The sequence below is a fragment of the Cavia porcellus genome, unplaced genomic scaffold, assembly GCF_034190915.1.
Source record: "Cavia porcellus strain 051 isolate PalLab524CR breed Dunkin Hartley unplaced genomic scaffold, mCavPor4.1 scaffold_2, whole genome shotgun sequence".
Taxonomy (NCBI): domain Eukaryota; kingdom Metazoa; phylum Chordata; class Mammalia; order Rodentia; family Caviidae; genus Cavia; species Cavia porcellus.
The window spans coordinates 37,271,755-37,295,428 of record NW_026947485.1 but is presented as its reverse complement, the minus strand read 5'-3'; the positions used below and the strand labels follow the sequence as shown (position 1 = coordinate 37,295,428).

Here is a 23,674-nt window from a genome sequence, read left to right as displayed (position 1 = left end):
TCTTTTCATACTAGTCGTCTTTGTCTTTACCTCTGCTATCAGGAAAGTCTTTGAGTTTCTTCTTTTCAGACATCACAGAAGAGCCCTGCAGGTGACCACATCCCAGACCAGCTTCAGTTAGACATCAAGGCCTAGGCAGCGTGGGAAACCCTAAAATGAGACTGCAGACTCAAGCGCTCGCTTCTGCGCTGCCGAGGCCGCGACGCGCGATGCAGTCCCTTTAAGAATAAACCACGCCCCCTTCCCTCCCCCCGGCGCGGCCCGCGGTCGGCGGCGGCCGCTACGAGGCTAACAAAATGGCGGCTGGCGGGGCTGTTGCTGCGGTGCCTGAGTGCCGGCTTCTGCCCTACGCACTACACAAGTGGAGCTCTTTTTCTTCTACCTACCTTCCCGAGTAAGTGTCGGGGCCTAGACTCGCGTTGCCCAGCTCTTCGGAGGCGGCACAGCTGGGCAAGGGATGCCGCGGAGGGTCGCTGAGGCGAGAGGCCCAGGTGGGGCCTGTGAGGGGGACGCGCGGCCTCTGGAGTCGCGGTCCAGCGGCGGAGAGCACCGCCCGCCCCTGCTCCGGAAGGCGCCAGGGTCCCCGCGGGGGGCTCCGGGAAGCAGCGAGGTGCGGGGCGGTTCGGGGCGGGCTCGGGAGACGCGGGAGCTGGCAGTTGCTGCGCTCCGGGTTTGGGAGGCGAGCTAGGGGGCCGGGCTGCGTTGGGGGGTGAGGGTCGGAGCTTTGGGGGTCCGGCCCGCGGGCTAAGTGCCCGAGACGCCTAGGGGCGTCCGGGAGGCTGGCTTCGAAAAGGGACCTCTGGAAGAGTCGTAGCCCGTACTAACTGCAAAACCAAGGTGTTCTAGAGTAACGGGTCCTTAAAAATGATCAGCTTTAGAGAAGTGGTGTAAAGTCAACGAGGCTAGTAAGTTGTGGATCCGTCTGCAACCCCCGCGAGGAGGGTGAAGTTGTAAGACTTGAAGCTCGAGTATCTTTTTTTCTAGTTGGAAGTACTTAAAAAAAAGATTAGGATATTACAGAAGAAGGAATATTACGGAAGAATGCCATTCTATTAGGACAAATGAAAAAGTACATTTGTAAAGACTTAGAGCAGTTTCCCAAAGGAGAAATGCAAACAGAAATACTGAAGCCTGATTTTACAATGAATTTGACTTCTAACGTCGGTTTGGTTTGGATCCTTGATTTAGATGTTAAAACTTTTGCTTTATTATCGTTTGTGTTTCTATAGCAAATTCCTTCTTTTCTATAGCAGATTTTATTTAGCATATCTTTGATAGAAGCAAATGTTTAAATTTTACATGCAAACGAATTAAGTGGCTTACTAAAGGTTTAAGATTTGTGCAAATCGTGAAGAAAATTGTCTTATGGACCATCATTTCACACAGTCGTAGATGGTATTCAGAACAAAACAAGCAAATCTGGGTGTTTTGAGGTGAATGTAACAAACAAGTATGCCTAGATCTATGAAGCATACTGGCTTTTCCACTTATATGTTAAAAACTCTTCACGTCTTCTACAATTTTATTTCTCTAGTCAGATCAGTGAAGAATTTTTAAAAATGGAGCTGTAAGTGAAAGAATGTGTAACTCTGGACTACCAGCCTATCCTGTTCACCACCAGGTCAAGGGTTGGCTGTTTGGCTTTGAGAAACATCTGGCTCAGTGAAAGGTGCCAAGTGACCTGTGGTCTGATCTGGCCTATGTTGCTTACTGATAGCCACTGTGAGACCATTTTCATGCTGGATGCTAGAATCCATCTTTTAATTTGAGGCTGAGCCAGGTAATCTTTAAGCCTCTGGTGAAGTTGAAGTGTGGTCCTTAGATATATAACCTTTGACTTTCTAGGTTAATGTCTTTTTAATTTGAAGATGTTCAGCATTTTCTGTACCCAGATTAGAAGATTAGGATCACAGTCATTTGGAAATTGGGGTGGTGCCACCGTGTTTGATCTAATAAACATTTTTTTCTCTCTTTTTTTTTTGGTACTGGGGCTCGAATTCACAACCTCACGCTTGCCAGGCAGGTGCTTACACCACTGAGCTAAATCCCTGGCCCAAACATTGTTTTCTTATCTTGAGTTAGTCTAGTTGTAGGATGTCATACCTTTAAACTTCCGGTGCAGGAGTGAGACATGGGTATCACAGGTCCCATCTAAGTTGTCTGTTGTATAGGTGTTTCAAGGAAGTACAAGTGGCCACTGATTTAGTAGAATGGCAACTTTAATTTGACTTGTTTCTTGTTATCCTGGCCCCTGAAGTAGACAGAAACTAGTTTTGGAATTAGAAGGCAATTGTTTGAAATTGAAACAGTTCATTGCTACAGTCTTCTCGAGTACATTGATAAAATAGTATTTAATACATATATAACTTTCAAACATTTTGACTTTCTGTATTATGTTTAATCCTAATGATATTCTATTGTATGTCTACAATTTGTACTTTAACACTATACTATTTTAATTGAAGAGTGATGAACTTTTTTCTTATAAGGAATATAGTTGAATTATGGAGATTAATTGGGAATTTAGTGATTGCTGGGTTGGTATTTGCCATGACTAAATCATAAAACTCTTGATTCTGAACTTCTGTTAGTAAATAAGACATAATTTATGACAGGAAGTATAAGAAAGGAAGTCCATTTCTTTCACCCTCAAATCATCTGTAAGAGTAATTGCTGTATTTTTACTGCCAGGGAAGTTCTTACACTTCTTTTCATATTAAGGAGTATCCCAAAATAAGTCTTACTTAGGTAAGACTTGAAATTGTCCACAAAGCAGGAGATACATATTGGCAAATCTGCATAGTTTCAGGTGACTATAGTAAAACAGTGAAAAAATTTTTTGTTGTAGTTTTCTTTTTCTTTTTTTTTAATCCTTGAAATAAAATGGATTTTTAAAAAATGGAAAAAATGGTGTATATTTACTGTTTATCTTCTATAAACTGTGTTGTATCACGAACAATTTGTTTTAATGAATTTATTCTTACAACAATCCTGTGAGAGTCAGTCTTCTTTTTCCAGTTGAGAAAACAGGCATGAAGAGGTGAAAACTTGCCAAAGGTCGTTTAAGTAGGTAGGTCTGAACCCAGACAGTGTGGTTCCATAGTCTTTGATTGTAACTACAGAACACTGTATACTGCTTCTCACCAAGGTGTAATACAAGACATCAAAGATTTGAATGAGTTTTTGAATTAAAGACACTTACATTTTGATTGCATAAAGACATGTTGTGAAATCATTAAAAGAAATCTCATTTCTGTTCTCCAAGGACTTAGGCTTTTCTTTATTCCAAAGGCAGAAAAAAACATTTTCTCTTTTGATTCTTTTAGACTTATTTAGACCTTAAAAATATCAAAACAGATGAAAAGATGATGCATTTTCACTTTGAAAAGTAACAAATACCCTTTTATTTTTCAAGGTGCTTAAAAGAGTTTGCATGTATTTTACTTTTTTCAGAAATTTATACTTCATTTGGGCATTAAGAGAAATACATTTACCAGGTAAAGTGGCTAATTCCTGTAATTCCAGCTACTCAGAAGGCTGAAACAGGAAGAGCACAAGTTTGAGCCTAACTGGTGAAATTTAGTGAGGGCCTGTCCCAAAAAAGAAAAAGGGTTAGGAATGTAGCTCAGTGGTAAGAGTATTCCTGATTTTGATTTCTAATATCACAGACCAACAAAACAAACAAGAAAAGGCAAAACATTTATTTAAATGGTAATTTATAGAATCACATACACTATATGTAAAAAATTTTGGTAAATTACTGATTCCTATCCTCAGTTGTTTATATTGTAGCTAAATAATGATGCTAGCTACAGTTTATTGAGCACTTACTATACACAGGATGCTTTTGTGTTTGTAATTTTATTTAATCTTTAGCACTAACCTGCAAGATTATTAAATATGATATCTGTTCTGCAGATGAGGGAACTGAGGTCTATACTTGTAGGTTGTGTAGGGTCATATATTAGTTTTCAGGAGGCTTGGCAAGTTCTATTATTTAATAACTTGCTTTCTGGCTTAAATAGCAACCATTATTTGTTGAGTCCCTTCTATTTTTCAGATACTTTACAAAGCATTTAGCAAGTGTTCTGAGACTTAGTGTTAATAAAACCTTTGAGAAATATTGTCATATGTTACAGCTAGAGAAACAATGTCAGAGAAATAAATTAACTTGCTCAGTTCTGAGAGTTGAAAGCGTAGGAAATAGGCTTCTCATCTTGAGCCTTATGGCTTTTTTTTTTTTTTTTTTTTAACTTTTCTGACTTGTGCAAAAGCTGCTTTCTTATGACTGTGTTATGTACCTAACTGGGAATACAGATAAGAAGCACTCCAAAACTAGAACAGTGAGAAAAAGAATGCTATTTAGGTATATTTTATTTTAATGTTTAAGATTTTAAGGTATTAATATTAAGGCTAGGAGAAATTTTTAAAAGTGTTTTTTACATATTAGGTAATTTTACCAATATAGAATGACATTCTTTTTTACATATTATCAAATGACAGTAAAATTTGACACCTAGGATTAATAGATTTTTTTTTTTTTTGGTCTTTTTATTGGTACCGGGGATTGAACTGGATTAATAGATTTTTTTTTTTTTTGGTCTTTTTATTGGTACCGGGGATTGAACTGGATTAATAGAGTTAATTCAGTTCTTTAGCAACTAATTTAAATTTCACAATTAAAAATATTTTGTGAATTGTAAGAAAAAAACCGTTAAGTTTATTATAGATCATTTGTGAAGCACAAACCCACAGAAACAAATGCATACTTTACCCTTAATTCCTCCACCCAAATATAACTAACCTGTACCCTTTACATGTATGTATATCATTCCAGATCTTTTATGTCCAAGACTTTTCCAATTTAATATTTTCTTGTTTTTTCCTTAACTTATAGGCTGAAGAACCTTAATCCAAAAACATTAAATCTGAACTTATTCTGAGATATGAAACTTTGTAAGCATCTAAGTTTCAGGTTTCAGAGCATTTTGGATTTTGAGGCATTTCAGATTTTGATTTGAGATTCTCTACAGGTAAATATAAAGTCTGTGAAAATATTCCAAGGTGAAAAACTGAAATTCAAAAGATTTCTGTCCAACCATTTTGAGTAAGGAGTACTCAACTGGTATAATACATAGTACCTTATGTTATTATTCTATTGTATTTTCATTTGTATGGATATATTGTATTCCCTTTAATGATTTTACATCCTATTTAATTTTTTTCTGAGATTATTAGACATTTAGACTTTCTGGTTTTACTTTTTCCCCTCCTTTAACAATTATGAATATTAAATAGTTCATCTTACAGAAATAAAATTGCAGTTCATTGGTTATAGGTTCCTAGATGTTGAATTGCCAGATTAAAGGCATCAGTTTACTTTCCTTTTGGTCTTTATAAATAGAGCCCTGGGCAGCCTGAGTGATTTTGGCATTATTCTTAATAATTTAGTATTAGGAATGGGGTTTTGATCAGAGATGATTTCTTAAAGATGTCTAGAGTGTGCGTGTTATTCCAAAGTGAAATTATTTCTGGATACTTCTTTTTCTTTGTTTTAGCCTTAAATAATTTTAATTTTATTAATCACATACATCTGAAAATTAGAACATTTATGAGAGTTATTAAATATTTGATCTTTAGATGATGACTGTTGTGTGTGTGGGTTTGAGGACTTGGTACAATAATTGCATAGGCTCATTCAACTTATAAAACGTGAATCACTAGTAGGAGGCATCCAGTTCCCTGGAGCCTTGAGACTCATTCCCTTTTCCTCCATTCTTTCTCTGTAAATTGAGATTAGACCCTGGCCTACCTTGGAAGTTTATTGGCTACTGAAAGTTCTGTTGCTTTCAGTCTGAGAAACCTAGAACTATAGAAAAATAATGATAACCATGATGGAAGAGAAGTATCATGAGGTGAATTGAGCAGAGTTTCAGAGGAGAGCTGACTCTTGGAAATAGCTGTTTATGAATTAACAAATTATGATTCTGTTCTGAGCATCATCAGTTTTCTATTAACATAGAAATATTCTTCATTGATCAAATGCTGGAAGGTTTTATAAATTTTTTGGCAGATGGACAAATGACTTACTAGCATTTAGTTTTAGGTAACTATAGTTAAGTTTTTGATAAATGACTTGAATCTGATACAGGGATTTTATAAAGTTTTATACGTAGACGAGGTACACTGAGCTTGTGACTTTGTGATTGTTAGGTAATTGTCAAATGTCAGGTGACTTTGTTGTATTTCAGTCATTAAGAAATCATCGTTGGTAGGTGGGTATAGTGGCACACACCTGTAATCCCACCTAGGTGGGAGGCTGAGGCAAGATCAATCACAGTCTGGGCAAGTTAGCAACTTCGTGAAATCCTCTCTCTCTTTTTCTGGTACCAGGGATCAAATTCATGACCTCGAACTTGCCAGGCAGGCACTTGTGCTGCTAAGATAAATCCCTGGCCTCATGTGAAACTCTGTCTCAAAAAACAAAAACAAAACAAAACAAAAAACAGAACTGAAGATACAGCTCAATGCAAATGTTCTAGATTCAATCTTTGGAAATAGGAATTTTAGATTTTAATTTTAGAGATACAGCTGTTGTATGGATATTTCAATATCAATAAGGTGTTTCAAAGAATAAGCAGTTGAGAATTTAGAGAGCCTGGTTATTGTTTATAATATCAGTTAAAAATCCACAATAAGAGACTTTAGAAAAGAAAATTGCTAGGTTTCTGTAACTTGAATCTTAGGATACTTGACATAGATATATTCTCTACCACATGGCCTCCCAAGGTATATTCTATGAGTGGCTAGTTCATAAGATTGTTGTTGATTATATCTCTGTATCAGATGCCTGTCTGAGAAGTCCAGCAGTATAAAAATTATTATTATGGAGGACTTTGTTGTTTAAAGAAAGAACTTTTAATATAATTGTGGAAAAGTATTTCTCTTAAACAGTTTTTAAGTTTTTTTTCTTTCTATAAAAATAAATTTTCATAACCAAATTATAAGAGAATAGCAGTAATTACTACATTGTATATCATTATGTTACTCAGTAGCAGAATTAAACCAAAAAGATTTTCAAAAAGACACATAATAATACAGTCTGTCTTTTCAAAAAGCTAAGATAAACTATTAGTATAAATGAAACAAATTAGCATATATATTGAAATTTTAAAAAACCATGTGTAATTTGGGGGAATATTTTAACTTCTTTATTTTCTATTTATCTTTTCTATTTTGCTCTTTTTGTGTGTATGTGTGCTGTTTCTCATGTAAGAGAAACCATGTGATATTTGATCTTGCATGTCTTGACTTCACTTAACATTCCGTAGTTTACTATGTCTATCCTTTAAAAAATGTAGAGCGGCACCAAAGTAGAATAATGTACCCTAACGTGAAATATTTTGAGTTAGCAGGTAATTATAAAATTGGAAACTTAGACGGTTTTTAATTCCAATGTGTGTTTAAGACTGTAGGATTTCCTATGCTGAGAATTATACTCGGGACCTTATGCATTCTAGGCAGAACTTCACTGAGCTACACCCTCAGCCCTTTTTTTAATATTAGTGATCTTTAGCTCTTTCCTCTAGCTTTGATATATGTTCATTATTATTCAGGTAAAATTATTTCCCAAATTTCATTTGGTTTATTCTTTTTTAGTATTTATTTATTTATTCATTTATTTATTTTTGAGTTACCCTCTTTCTGTATTGCCCATGCTGCTCTCCAATTCTTGGACTCAAGGGATCCTTCTGCCTCAACTTCGTGAGTAGTTGTAACTGTAGGCGTGTAACACTGTGCCCAAATATGTTGCTTAATTTTTGAAAATTGAAGATCTAGTTATCTTTTGGGTACTGATACCTTAATTTTGTTATGGTCACAGAGCATACAGAATGATTTTTTTTTTTTAAATCTGTACGGGGGATCAAACTTGCGAACACACGCTTGCAAGGCAGGCACTTATGCCACTGAGCTAAATCCCCAGCCTCCAGAATGATTTTAAACTTCTGTTGAAATTTGCTTAATGGCTAAGCATTTTGATAAATGTTCATGTTGAAAATACTACTTATTAAATGTTATATTCATATATTTTAATAAGATCCAGTACTGTGTGAATTGCGTTTTTCAAATCTTCTGTGAAATTCACTGAAAAACTTCTAATCCATTTTTTCTTTTTCCTATTCTTAAAATGGTGCCTTTAGGTTAAGTGTCAAATTTATCTCACTATGAATGTGGATTTGTATATTTCTCCTTTTTTTTTTTCAAGAACCTAACTAGTTTTATGTTTTTTTTTTTTTTTTTTTTTGGTATGTGGGATTGCGCTCACCACTGCGCTTTTGGAAGGCAGGCGCTTATGTTGCTGAGCTAAATCCCCAGCTCCTGTTTTATGTATTTTGAAATCATGTGATTAGATGCAGAGGAACTTACATTTGCTATATCTTTCTAATAAATTGACTTTTGCCCTTAAACATGTCTGTTATTTCTGCCAGTGCTTCTTGCCTCCAAGTCTTAGTCTAGCTAGCTATACTTGTTTTTATGTTGGCTGCTATTTACATAGTAAAACTTTTTTGCGCCTTTTAACTTTTTTTTTTTTTAGTGGTGGTGGGGATCAAACTCAAGACCTTATGCATTCTACCCAGAATTCTGCTAAGCTTTCAGCCTGTCTTTTATTTGTAACGCTCCTGTATTGTTAGTCTGTATTTTAACAACATACAGGTTTTTATTTGGTCTCAAGTATTTACTTCATTAACAACCAGTACAACTACTGATAGATTTTCACTTTAAAATATCAATTTCTGTTTTTTATGTGTTCTGTTTTTTTTTTTTCTCCATGCATTTTTTTGGAGGGGAGATTACTGAAGTATTTTTAACCGTATTATTCCATTCTTACCTTTCTGTTAGCTTGTTAGATTCTCTTTCTGTTCTTTTGTGGTTACCCTAGATTGGTGGTGGTGGTGAACCTATGTTTATGTGCCACAGTTGGCTGTTTGTATCATTACAGGCTCTAAAAGGTTCACCATTACTGCTGTAGATTATACAGGCATTCTTATTATATAGGGGAAATAAAATGTAACACCCAACCTGCTAGATGTCAGATACACTGAGTTTGTGTTTTCCAAAATCAAAGAATGAATTCTATGAACATAAGAATAAGAAATAATTTATTGAGAGAGACAGCTCCTGAGACAAGAGGGGACCTGATAGTGGGTTGCAAACAAGCCCACTTCTCAAAGGAAGTTTTATAGAGCAAAATCATGAGGTAGGCACAATGTGGGCCAAAACTATGATCAATAAGTATAGCCACTTAGGTAATACTGATGAGTAGGGAAGCAAGTCATGTGGCAAGTGTACATGAGAAGAATAAAGACCTTTAGGGCAAGGGCGTACTGGCCCCCCACTGGGGTGACTGGTATCTACCTGTACTTTATTGAACCAGGTGATACTAGTTATACCCTGAGGAATTATGTAGGCCTCGTCATTCTAACTTTATCTTGAGGTCTGGTGTCCAACAGATAGGCTTCTAGCCACAGTTATGATGTGTTGTCGTCTTCTGTACTGACTTCTTGAGGACCTCATGCTGTCTGACTGTCTCGAACCTAACTTAGCTGTCAACAATACTTAGGTTAGACTTGCATTTTATTTTAGGGGTTTAAAAAACCATATTTCAGACAATGTTAGAACTTTAAAACACTTTCATACTACTGCTGTTGATGTTGTCATTGTCATACATTTTAATGCTACATTTATTTTACATGTCATAGACTGTCTTTTTTTTTAGTTATATTTATACAGATTTAATTCTTTCATTGTTATTCCTCTTGTTTTTTCATATTTCCACCTGAGATTATTTTCCTCTTTGAAGAACTGTGGTGCTGAAATCTGGTTCTTGCATGTCTGAAGGCCTCCTTCCCTCTTCTCCCCCTCTTCCTCCTCTTTGTTCTTCCTTCTCTTCCTCCTCCCCCTCCTCTTACTCTTTCTTTTTCTTTATCGTGTCGTCCCCTCTTCCTTCCTTTTCTTTTTTATTAGGAATTGATCCTAGGGCTTTCAGCACTCTACTACTGAGCAACATCTCCAGCACTTTTTAAATTTCATTTTGAGACAAGATCCCATTAAGTTGACCAGCCTGGCCTCGAACTTGTGCTTCTCTGGCCTCCACCTCTTTTTGAAATATGTTTTAACTGGCTGTAGGGTGTTATGTTCGTAACTGTTATTTTCTTAATCCATTTAAAGATCTCAGTCTGTTTCGTTGTGGCTTTCATTGTTTATCAACATTGAGAAGTGAGCTTGTCAGTCTTATTGCTTCTTGAAAAATAATCTTTCTTTTTTGATTGCCTGCCTCTTATGACTTTCTCTTTGAGTTTTAACAGCTTTATACTGATATCCTTAAATGTAACTTTCTCATTCATTTAGCTTCAAGACTTTCTCTGAGTTTTAACAGTATTACAATGATACACAGTACCTAAGAACAGTTTTCATTGTATTGATTCTTTTTGGAGTTTCTGATATCTCTAATCTGCTACAATTCATTTTTTCTGAAAAAAAACCTTTTGATGTTTCGAAAAATAGTGTTTCTATTCTATTCTTTCTCCATGACTCCAGTTAAATCTGTATCATGCCCACATGTGTGTTGTACATTTTTCCTGTCTTTTCTATAATTTTGTTACCCTCCTTAACTCTATCCTGTATATGTTTTTTTTTTCTTCTTTATTTCTTTCAATTTTTGGGGGGGAGTACTGGGAATAGAACTCAGGACCTTGTGCTTGCCAGGCAGATGCTGCACTGCTGAGCTATATCCTTGGCCCTCTTTTTTTAAATAATAAAGTTTGGATATTTTTTCTTTAATATGTTGTAGTTTACTTATTCTTGGTTCAAATATGTCCAACCTGCTCCTTCCACCTGTGTGTGTGTGTGTGTGTGTGTGTGTGCGTGTGTGTGTGTTCATGCATGTTCCATGTATATTACTGGAGTCTTTATGCTGACCTACATCCCCTGATCTTTTTTATTTTGGAACAGGGTCTCATTAAGTTGTCCAGGCAGGATTTGAACTTATGATCCTCTTACCTCAGACTTGTAGAGTGCTGGGTTGACAGGCATGTGTATGCCACATGACCTCTTCCAGCTTGCTTTTAACATTATCTATTATTTTAATTTTAGCTGTGGTACTTTTTAGTTCTGCAATTTATATTTGATTCCCTTTTTAAAAATAGATTCTAATTCTCTGGTGAAAATCCCTATATCACTATATTTTTGCACATACTCAAAGTCTGTGTCTAAAAACTCTGGTGTCTGAACCACTCAAGAGGTTTATTTCCATCTTTTTGCTTTTGGTTTTGTATCTGTTATGCCAAGAAATAACTTACATGATTAGGCAGCTTTTGGTGTACTGGTAGATATTTATGAAGATTTATAAATACATATTACTATGATAAATTATTTATCTGTAGTTATTTATTCTCCATGCTATTTGCACATGTTCATATTCAGTCATCTAGCAAGCAGATGGAGGCAGATGACTTAAACCGTGAAGGGCTGAACTGATTTTAAGTGGGGTTTAAGGGCTTAGTAAGCTTGTTCTATCTCTAGTTTGCTCTGATGAAGTGGTCATCTAGAGATCTCATTTGAGACACTGGGAGTTTCTAGGGCTTCCCTTTTTTTTTTTTTTTTTTTTTTTTCTTTTCAGCAGCATAAGAGACCTAACAGCCCCTTCTCTTTTAGTTACTTTTTGCTTTCTTTTTAGACCGTTGCTCTGTGCAGTTTAAAAATTGAAAGACGAGGGGCTGGGGATTTAGCTCAGCGGCATAAGCGCCTGCCTTGCGAGCAGGCAGTCGTGAGTTCGATCCCTGGTACCGATAAAAAGAAAAAAGACCAAAAAAAAAAAAAAAAATTGAAAGACGCCTGAAGGAAAATCAGTACACAGTGTGAGATTTGTTTTTCTGTGCCTCCCTTCACTGTGGGATTTTGACCTCTCAGTATGTGATGCTATCATGATAGGGCTACATGAAGGTCTACCCCTTATCCTGTGAAACTGCCAAATACTTTGCTAACTTCTCTGCCCTCTAGTGGCTGTCCTTTCCTGACTTCTATGCCTACTTGTCCTGTGCTAGTAAAGAAATAGATGGGATGTTTCAACAGAGAAAAGCTATACAAAATGAGCAGCTTACTTAATGAATTCTGTGGCATCTTAAGTCATCACTGCCTCAGAAAGTTTCTGATACCTTAAAAACCCTACCCCCTTTTATTCAGCTTTTCTAGTTCTATGAGGTACTGTTGGTTGATTGCAAGTTTATTCTGTCATATCCAGAAACAACTTTTTGTGTGTTTAGTTTTGTTGGCCTATGAGCTGCTCATGGTTATATCAGTGTAATAATGAAGAGTTTGAATAGTAGATTTAGAGTTCTTGCTCAATTTTTTCTTCATCTTTTTGACACATGAATTATTTCTGATACCTTTTTTTTTTTTTTTAAAGTACTGGAATCAAACTCACCACCTCACACTTGCCAGACAGGCACTTGTGCCACTGAGCTATATCCCTGGCCCCTATTTCTGATATCTTATGGGAAAAGTTCTGGGACAGATTCTGTTGGTTATTTTTGATTTTGAGAAAGGGCCAAAAGTCTCTTTGGTAGTAACTGCTTAAATAAGTTGCTTATTGAATAAAATTTAAAATGACGCTTTAGCTTGGTTTTTTGGAAGTGTGCAGACTTCTTTTGAGACTTGTTAAAAAAAGTTCAGAAATTGAGTTTTAATCTTTGCCAAGAGCACATAGTATTTTCCGTTCTTATAATGATACATGATTTTTGTATTATATATACATATTTTTGTATTACATATTATCTGCTTATCCTGTCCTGAAGTGACCAGTAAAGTACTTTTTTTATTTTAAAGAAAAAAAAATTCTTTTTCTATAGATTTAACTATTATAGAAACATCATAAAGATAAGAAGACTATGTGGTATTTTGTTACTGATTACCACTTAAAATACTGTTTTTAAGGTTTACCCATAATGAATCATGGATCAGTAGTACTACATCCTTTTTATAATTCGTAATGTACTTTTGTATGGATGTACCATATTTATCCATTTATTAATTGATGAACATTTGGAATATACGTACTTTTTAGACACTATGAACAATCCTATATACATTTATGTACCAGTTTTTTGTATGGATTCATGTTTTCATTTTTCCTGAGTATGAGTAGAATTTCTGTCTGCCTATATAAGGAGCTGCCAGATTTTTTGTTAATTGATTTTTTTGCTGTTATTGAAGTATTGTCAGGAAAGTAATGCATGTGGATTAAAGCTCTGTAAGGAATGTGATCATCTCAGATATTGTAAATTGCTTGACTTTAAGTCTGTTGCTCTGAACATTTTCTATGACACTTTAACTAGTCTCATATATTCTTTATCTTTGAAGATAATTTATCCCTGCCAATCTATGTATATATTTACATGTATACAAAGCTGTTTATTCATACTTTGCTAAGCTGTTTGTACTGTGAAGGTTAGTTAAAAGTTGATTTTTATTGCCCCTGAAATTTGTATTGTTTGCATGCTGAATAGTGAATAAGAGATGTTTTTGGAAGGAATGAAACTTGTTTCTAATTTCTGTCCTTATACAAACCAAAGCATAAATTTTTGAAAAATTGAAAATGACAGTTTCTTGTAGCACTTAGAATTTCAGGTGATTGAATATTTGTAACTGTGTCGTTGACATCTAATGCAATCTCCAATTCAACAATTTGTGGTACCCTGGGTGACAGATTAAAGACAAATTTTGTTTTGTCCTTAGATTTTGTACTACATGAGTTTGGATTCAGAGGAATAATAAAACTAGTAAATACTGCAGAAATTAAAAATGATAGTCAAAGGATGTTCCTTGTTGGGTGGTGCTTAAATGGAGACTTCTTGAAATAGATAAATGAGCTATGCCCTCTTTTGATGTAATTTTTTTAACATTTTCTCCATTTGTTTATTTTTGGCAGTGCTGAGACTCTTAAGGCCTCTTGCATTCTTGTCAAGCTATACCTATAGCCTAGTTTTATTTTTAATGCCTTTTCTTATAATATTGCATAGTGTTTTAAATATTTCATATTAGCACATAATTAATATTATCTTTAAACAACAAAATATATATTTGTATGATTTGCTTTGTTGATTATAAGCAAATTATAAAGCATCTTTCATGTTAATTTGAGTTTTATTTTTGAAAAGTGAGGAATTGTCTACTGATTTTTAAGTAGAGAAGTATGTGAATAAAATGTCTGTGGCTTATAATTTAAAATTTAAAATATTCTTAAATCAGCTTTTAGTAGCTCATTTTGAGCATCTTCAAATTGAGATGTGCTTATGCCTGCCAGTAAATGTATACTACATTTTCCAGTGAGTACATGGGCAAAAATAGTTTTTAGAGCGATTTGGTTTTCTGAGTCTTCTTATACTTGCATATTTATGAAAGTTACGTTCCTGAGAATTTGTGTGTGGCATACACATTGCTACTCAAATGTCTGGGTCCTTTCAGTGAGCTGCACTGTCATTAACTGGGTGCCTGTTGGAAATGTATAATTTTTTTTTTTAACATAAAGGAGGACCTAACCAACTTGTCAGTTGATAGATTATAAATTACTTTTTAATGAGACCTTATGCAGTTTTTGGTTTCTAATTCAGAAGATTTTTCAGAAAGATAAATTCTCATTACCACATAGTTGGTGAACAGAATTTTTATTTTGTGTACTTATAAAAATGAAAATAAGGGGCTGGGGATTTAGCTCAGCGGCATAAGCACCTGCCTTGCAAGCAGGCAGTCGTGGGTTCGATCTCCGGTACCGATAAAAAGGAAAAAGACAAAAAAAAAAAAAAAAAAGAAAATAGGTATAGCTGGTGTCAAATCCCGTTTTATTCTAGTAGTAAATGTTTATGCATGAAATAATAATTTAAAAAATTCTTGGTGAATCATTTCTACTACCATGCTACTCTATATTTATTCATTATCTGTCAAAATTTATATTTCTATTGTTTTGGTCAGTAGTATGCTTATGATAATAGTATCCAAAGGAAAATTGTAAATTGCTTAGAATCCCATGGTCAAAACCAAAAAAGTTTAATCTTTATTTTCACATTTTCTTTTTCCCCAGGAAAAGTCATACAGAGTGAAAAGCAAAGGACTCAACAGCATAAAAGTATATTGTGTTAGGTAAAATTCTGTATGCTAAGTTTGAGGAAAAACAGAAATAACATATATTTTTGACTATATAGAAAGAACCTATACATTTTAGAGAATTGGTGATGTCATTTTTATTTTTTTGATACTTTTAATGAAGCCAGGCATGTTGGCATATACCTGTAATCCTACTTTTCTGAGAGGAGAAGGCTGGATTGGAAGTCTAGCCTGATACTGCTCAGATGCTTTTTGACCTGGGTACAGAGAACTTTATTATTGAGGCATAGCTGGATTTCAGCTTTCAGTCCTCAGTGATTTTATCTTGTGCAAAGTGTAGCTTATATAACCGTAAGTGGCAGCTTTGCACCTTCTATTTCTAGCTCTAGAAAAATCAGAAAAATAGGAAAAGTAAAAAAAATACTACGTTTCTGAGCCAGAGGACATTTCAGTTTGGCTGTGGTTCGTTTTATTAAAAAAAAACATCAAAAACGAGATCTGGATTCTAGATGTATTACTTTTAGGATGATTCTTTAATCCCTCTCATTTGACAGCAAAGAAATACATGTATGTGTACTAACCTATGTAACTAAATTTACAAATGTTTCCATATGTAACTATTTGTATTTGTGTTGGGTTTCTACTAAAATCTGCTCTTCCATTACCATATGAACAATTCCAGGCTTCTCCCCTTCTAATGTATAAATTTCCATCCCTTAATGAGAAACTTGACTCATGTGCAATTGCTTTTGTCTTTAATCTCTCCCAAAGTTATATAGGTTAGCACCTTTTGTTTTTCTGGCTCTTTTGTTTTTTATATAAACTTTGGATTCCATTGCCAATATCTATAAAATAGCTTGCTGGGGTAGTTTGGATATATACATCAAATTGGGAGGAACTCACATATTAGTAATATTGAACTTTCCTATGTATGAAATGGACTATGTCTTCATTTATTTTGTTATTTGTTTTTGGTACCAGGATTGAACTCAGTACCTCATGCTTGCCAGGCAGGTGCTGTGCCACTGAACAAAATTCCCGTCTCTATATTTTATTTCTTTACATTAGAAGTTGTAGTTTTTCTCATTGACTACGTGCATTTTGTTACATTTATTTGTGAGTGCTGTGTCTTTTGAGGGCTAATGTAAGTGGAGTTATATTTTATCTTTCAAAATTTGGTTTTTCATTGCTTTTACTGTATATAAAAAAGCAGTAGATGTTTGTATATTAACTATATTCTACAACCTTTTGTAATTGTAACTCCTGATTTGCAGGAGTTTGATTCTTTGAAATGTTTTTTATAGACACTTATATCATCTGTGAATGATGGCAGTATTTTTTATTTTTTCTAAACCTGTATATATGTTCCACTTTTTTTTTTGTCTTAATAGATTATCTGGGATTTCCAGTATGTTGTAAATAGTGTGTGTTATTTCCAGTCTTAGGAAGAAGCATCCAGTTTCTCGTCAATAAGTATAATGTGGGTGTTATACAAGTTCTTTATCAATTCAAGGAAAATTTTCTTTTGTAGCTTACATTTTTACTCATAAATGGGTGTTGGATTTTGTGAAATGTTTTTTCTATGTATGTTGATGTGAGCATACAACTTCTTCCTTTGTTGATGTAATATGTTAATTGATTTTGAAATGTTGAACTAGCCTTGGATACCTGGAATAAATGCATTTTATTGTGCTGTATAATTATTTTTGTATGTTATTGAATCTGATTTGCTAATATTTTGATAGTTTTGCATCTTTATTCATTAGAGACATTGGGCTGGAATGTTTCTTTTTGTAATGCATTTATCTCGTTTGAATATTAGAATAATGATAGTCTCATAGCAAAAGGAAATATTTACACTGATATTACTTTAAAGGAGGCCTCCTAGAGAATTTTTAATACTTTCCTTCAATGTTTTGCTGAAATCACTAGTGAGACCGTCTGTGCCCAATGCGTCCTTTTTGGGGAGGGTATTAATTATTGATTCAAACTCAGTTATTTGCCTTATCAGATTTCTTTCTCGGGTATTGTATTTTATCTTTCAAGGAGTTCTATTCACCTGTTATATTAATTTTGTAATAACAAATAACATTATATTATTTTCTTTTTAGTAAGTGAACAAGTGATGACCTATTTTCATTTCTAGTATTAATGATTTGTAAACAGTCCCCCCCCATACATTTGTTTGTCAGTTTTATTGGTCTTTCAGGTCTATTCTATATTCTACTTACCTCCTGATTCCAATTATATTCCTTTTTACTGTTTTTTTTCCTGCTTCATTGATGTTAGAATTGCTCTTCTTTCTTTCTTAAGAGTGGAAGTTTAAGTGATTTATTTTAAATATATTTGGTTATATAATGTATATTCAGTGTTGTAAGTGTCTTAGCATTGCTTTCACGATATCCCATAGATTTTGGTAAGTTTTGTTTTCATTTTCATTTAGTTGAAAGTATTTTAAAAACTTATCTTGAGATTTCCTTGACCAGTATATTATTTGGAAGTGAATTATTTATTCCAGTTACTTTAAGATTTGCTCTCTACCTTTCTGTGAATGATTCCCAGTTTAATTCCATTGTGGTCTAAGCATATTTTGCATAATCTTTTATCTTTTACATTACTTGCCTGTGTTTTATGTTCTGTCTTTGTAAACCTTTTTGTGTGAACTTGAGAAGAATGAGAATTCTGCTGTTGTTGGGTTAAGTATTCTATAGATAACTAGTTTATTGATAACGTGCGTTTCTTTTTTTAAATTTTATTTTGAAAGTGGTAAAATACAACAGAATAAAGCCAACTAAGATCGTACAGTGAAATTGGTACAGAACTTCACAGCAGGTTCCTGGGATAACAGTAATGGGTATCACAGTATGTTTTGTTACCTTTATAATAGTTGTTCTTTCAATCATGTATATTAAAATGAGATGAAATGCAGAACATTATAGAACTTATCAAAACAGAATATTGAATAGAGCAGTACCATTAATCAGAATAGAGCAAAACAGTAATAAAAATATTTGCCTTCAAAGAGATGGTAGAAGGAAGTCCCCCTTATTTGCTATGGTCAACTTCTCAGGAGACGCTCAGATTTTGGTTCCCATTTGCTAAGGCGGGGGGGGGGGGGACACAGGGTGGAGGAGACAGGAGAAGGGTGTAGGGAAAGTGGGATGTTTGACTCTAGGCCCTGTATCAGTAGGTTCACTATTGCTTAGCAGGGAGGCAGGCTGGTTGTTTGGTTTCACAGTGTCCTAAGTTCCAACATGGCGCGGATCTCAGGAGCTGCTGCTGGTTCTCCCCCTGGAAGGGCCGCAGTCAGCCAGACCACCACTGCTTACCAGGGAGGGGAGGTGCTTGCTTGGCTTCCCAGTGTCCCAAGTTCCAACATGGCACGGATCTCAGGAGCTGTTGCTAGTTCTTTCCCTGGAAGGGCTGCAAATCTGCCATACCGCCACCGCTTATCAGGGAGAGGTTTGTGCTGTTTTTCATTTCAGTGGTATTCTGAGCTTCTGCATGTGAATCTATCAAATATTCAGGGAGGGAGGTTCATTTCTTCTATTATAATAATGCTTCTGGCAGTTCTGTCATCCCCTCCCCCAAGTATTTTGACACTTTTTTGTTTCATGCAGACACATTAAGGATTGCTACATCTTTTCAGAGTGCTGACTTTTTTTTAAATTAATGCCCTTTTATTTCTGATGATTTTCTCTGTTCTTAAATCTGCCTGACATAGCTATTTCAACTTTTTATTTAAAGTATGCTGTATCTTTGTCCATTTCTTTATAGTCATTTGTGTCTTTATATTTATGGTGGATTTCTTACAGACTACATATTTGAACTGTATTTTTTTTATCTACTCTGAACCAATTCTTTAATTGGCTGCTTTACATTATTCTCATAGCTATAGCTTGGTATTTAACTGCTTTGAAACTCATTAAAGTTGGTACTCAACCCATTTTGATGGGAAAATTTTGTCTCAGTATTTGTCATTTTTTTGACACTCAATACCCATAAGAAAGCATTGGTGTCCATTGCTGCAGTTTCCAGCCAAAACATGCCTCCCGCGACTAATTAATGAAGAATACTTTGTTATTACTGCAAAATGATTATTGATCCAGTTAGATTGATATGTCTATATTTTAACTTTTCTACACTTTTTTTGCTTTCTCTTGATTTGAAATGAAATTTTTTTTTTTTTTTTGGTCTTTTTCCTTGTTATCGGTACCGGGGATCAAACTCATGACTGCCTGCTTGCAAGGCAGGCGCTTATGCCACTGAGCTAAATCTCCAGCCCTGAAATGAAATTTTAATGTGACTGTGTTTTTTGTCTCAGTCTATCAGTTAGATTTCTTTAAACTTATTTTTGATGGTTGTCCTAGAGCTCGTAATAAACATTTTTGATTAAATCTATCTTTTAAAATAATAGAATGTTGCTGGCACTTTATATCAGTGCTCTTTTCTTTCTCCCTTATCTTGGGTCTGGTATAATAGAATATTATAGATTGAGTAATTTATAATGATCAGAAATATATTGGCACACAGCTTTGGAATCTGGAAAGTCGCACTGGGGAGTCGGCGTCTTCCTGCTTTGTTATCTGTTGTGGTTTGTTAAAAGGCCTCCTCCCCCAAAGTCTCATGCAGTCATGGAGGCCACTGAACCTAGCATTTGTGATTGGTTTGTTGTTCAGCGCTGGGATTGGTGGTGTGAGTGCTGCACCCACCCAAGGGGTGGGAAACTGGCATACAGTATAAGGGAGGTAAGGAGATGTGCTTTTCTATTTTTTGCCCTTTTTACTCTTGTTACTTGTGGCCACCATGAACGGCTGCCCCTCAGCCACGCCAGCCTGCCTTGGAGCCAGCTGCGGGAGGACTGAAACCTCCAAAAACTGTAAGCTAAATAAACCTTTCCTCCCTTCATTTTGGGCATCAGGTATTTTGTTTCAACAAGGAAAGAAAAATAACCGAGACAGCATCCCATGGCAGAGAAGGGAAAAGGGAACAAGAAAGAAAAAAAGGGGAAGGACACAAAGTAAGACCTAACTCTTTTATAAGGACCTTTGTTACTCCTGGTTTATAAACCCATCCCCACAGTCTGTTCAGCTTTATTTGCAGGACTTACTTCCATTATGCCATTCTTATCTTCATGGTTAGTTAAGCGTTTTTAGTTCATGAAAGTAAATTTTATGCTGAAGCTTTCAAGTCATTTTTAATATGTATAGTTTGTTCTTTAGTAGATTTTTCAGGAAGGCTCAAAGAACATGTTTTTATAAAGTTTTGGGCCTAAAAATTTTTTTGTGCTTGAATATATTAAATTTTTCTGTTTTATTGTATCTGAGATATGAAGTCTTTTGAGAAATCTTTTTACATAATTTTCTTTTGCTTATTAGTAGCTCAGTATTTTTACCTGAATGCGCAAGAAACTTATGAAAATGCCAAGCTGATAGATTGTAGAAGATCACCTTCTGAGTTCAGTTTCCCTAGTGAACTGTGATCTTTGGTTCAGATTTTAATTTAGAAAAATTTACTTGTTGCTTGAAATATTTGCTTCCAAATACATGTTTTCACATAAACTTATTTTTGCTTGCTTTCTTTTGTATCTATTTCATTGTTGTTCACTTTTTAATGTGTTTTTACATTATTTGGCTTTTGGGGGGAAGAGCTCTTTTTTGGCTCTTTTATGAGGAGAGTCTTTGTGTTTAGTCTTAAAATATTTTGTGAGTGTGTGTGTGTTTTACCAATTTTTCCTATCATCTGGTGATACTGTTTCTCTCTTTTTGTGGCTGTACTGAGGATTGAATGAACTTCAGTCTTTATACTTAACTATATCCTTAACCCTTTTTTCCTTTCCTTTCTTTTTTTAAAATCTGTGTTGCTATATTTACATGGTTTTCTTCCTTATAATTTAGTGCATAATTTAAAAGTAGGGTTATTATTCAATCTTTTACCCCCTACTACAGTAGCCATACAGTATCATGAGAACTAATCTGGGAGCTGTTCACAAATACACAGTCTAAGAAAAGTTTTCATTGTAAAAAGAAAAAGATACATCGTTGAAGAACGGAGTAGTACAGCTTGCAGTTGCAAGAGGTTTGACCAGTGATGTAAAAGATTGACCTGGGATTATGAAGGAAGCAAACAGCCATTGGAAATTTCTGAAAGTATGACTGGTAATAGTAGTAGTAACTGAATTAGATTACAGGTAGACCAAGGACCAAGGATAAGGAGAGCAGGAATAAAGTTCTGTAGGCGATGCAGTCAAAGATTTACAAGTGTGAAAGAGCTAGTTCCAGTATTTTTTCTTTTATGTGGAACAGTTGATCTTGAGTCTGCAAGGAGCAAGCTGACCCTAGATGTCTCCAAATCTCATTTCTTTACCTCCAGTTCTTATAGGTACAAAGACGAGAAAAAGACACACCTTTGTAGGAGGGTTATTTTCTTATTTGAGATAAAGGTCTCACTAAATTACTGTGTCACCTAGCTAGACTGAGCTTGATTTATTTTGCCCCTGCCTCAGCCTCCCAGAGTTCTGGTTAAATTATAGATACATAGCACTATACCTGGCTTTTTCATGGTATTTTTGAGCTGTTATAATTTTGATATATTGCTGTTAATGAACTGTTTTCTTAATTTCTTTTATGTAATTTCGAAGTATGAATTAAGAGTTTTAATCGTTAGCTACATTTCTAGTGTAGTGTGTTTTTATTTTGTTAGAATATTATTTTTCCTATAGATGTTTTATTTAGGCTTTTGTTTTAATTTCTAGTATTCAAGCAAGTTAGTTTTCTGGTAGTTTCAGGGGAAGAATTTCTGTAGGAAGAAGCTTTGTAGTACATGTCCATCTCATTTGTGAAATATTTTTAAAATTTGGACCTTGGAGAAAGAAAAGGTTTTTGCCTTTTTATGTTTTCTAGGTATTTTGCTTTTAGAAGAGGTTCTTTGAAAAATAGTTTGCTGTTGTGATACTTTTTGAAGTCTGTCCTATGCTCCCCTAAAAACATGTACCTTATCTTTCCTTAGGTTGTTTTGTATTTCCTACAATTTTTCTTTTTGCTGAATTTTTGTTTTTCTGGCAGTAAGAGAATATTAATAAGGTAGTTCCAAAATCCTCTTAAGAGTCTTGAATGTTCCCTGGCTGCCTTCTTTGCATTATATACATTTTGGAGCCTGTAAAAGGACATTATCAGACTTTATTTAGTCTCAAATTCCCTTGTTCAGGTTATTTTCTGTTGTCAGAATTTGAATTTGTTGGTTCATTTGTGGAGAATAGACTTTTCTTTCATTTTTGTGACTGTCTCCTTTTAATTAATATAAGTAACATTTTTTCCCCCAGAGAGTGTGTCTTTAAATTTTAGGACTTATTTCAGCACACTGTTTATTTTTTTTATAGCACTTGTGATAGGATATATTTTATAGGCAGCTCTACTTATTTTGTACTTCTAATTTGAATGTTAGCATCACAAATAGGGACCTTGTCTGACTGTATACCTCTGTAATTCCAGTACTCTTGAGAGGCAAAGGCAGGAGAATTTCAAGTCTGAGCCAGGGAGATTTAGCAATTTAATGAGATCCTCAGAAGGGGGAGGAGGTGCTGGGAATGAAACTCAGTATCTTGGGTACCCTAATGCAGGGTGGGTGGAAAGAGAAAGATTGTGAAGTGTTAAGTAAATTTAGGGCTGGGGATATAGCTCAGTGGCAGAAGTGCCTGCCTGGCAAGTGCAGGTCCTCAGTTCGATCCCTGGTACCAAAGAAAAAAAAGAAAGAAAAGAAAAGAAAATTTAAACCTCAACAGTGTGTACATTATCTCATTCTTTGTTATTTACTATTTTTATCTTCAGATTCTAATTTGTTTTTAATTGACCGTGATTATATGTATTTATGGGATACAGTATGAAATTTCAGTACATATATATAGTGTATAATATCAGAGCAATTGGCTAATTTATTACCTCAGACATGTATCGTTTGTGTTGGGAGCATTCTAAATCTTTTGTACTAGCTATTTTGAAGCATTCAATTAATTGATGTGAACTGTAGTTTCCATATTGTGCTATAGAACATTAAAAGTTATTCCTCCTATCCAACTTCACTCCTATACCCATTAACTGTCTTTTCTCCACTCCTCTTATCACCTGTACTTGCCAGATCTTGGGCTCTGGTAACCACTGATCTATTTTCTACTTCTTTGAGATCTACTTTTTAAGCTTCCTATGTGTTACACTAAATAATATACAGGAGGATGATTTTATATTACACCTTAAATTAAGGTAACCATAGACTCATAGAATATCTTCACGAATGGTGTTTCCTAACTACCCTGGTTAGAGCTGGAAGAAATCTGAGATTAAAGAATTTAGCCTTTTCCTTTACAATGTAACTAAAAGAATTAAAACTTTAAGAGATTATGTGATCGATTACCTAACCAATTAGTGGCCAAGATCCAAGTTTTTACTCTTTTTAGTTGATTTCATTTAAATCTGTTTTATTACATCATTCAACAAAAGGTAACAGGTTTTATGAGTGTATT

At 34.8% G+C, this 23,674-nt stretch overlaps 1 protein-coding gene and 1 non-coding gene across 6 annotated transcripts in view; one reads left to right on the top strand and one right to left on the bottom strand.

Moving 5' to 3' along the window:
- The window catches only part of Mkln1 (muskelin 1), a 317,153-nt gene that overhangs the window by 161,356 nt on the left and 132,123 nt on the right, over positions 1–23,674 (top strand). For 2 of the 5 annotated variants that reach the window (XM_063234188.1, XM_063234191.1), the window contains exon 1: positions 264–394. The exons of 2 other annotated variants lie outside the window; for them this stretch is intronic. In XM_063234188.1, coding sequence (XP_063090258.1) covers positions 297–394 — 98 coding nt within the window. In that variant the 5' untranslated portion in view covers positions 264–296. Of the gene's footprint in view, positions 1–263; positions 395–19,820; positions 20,180–23,674 lie in introns of those variants that run through there. One more of the 5 variants, XM_063234198.1, reaches the window with a different exon arrangement.
- On the bottom strand, positions 21,452–21,578 carry LOC111756268 (small nucleolar RNA SNORA38). Its single transcript, XR_002790746.1, has one exon. It is a non-coding gene; the product is annotated as a small nucleolar RNA SNORA38 (small nucleolar RNA).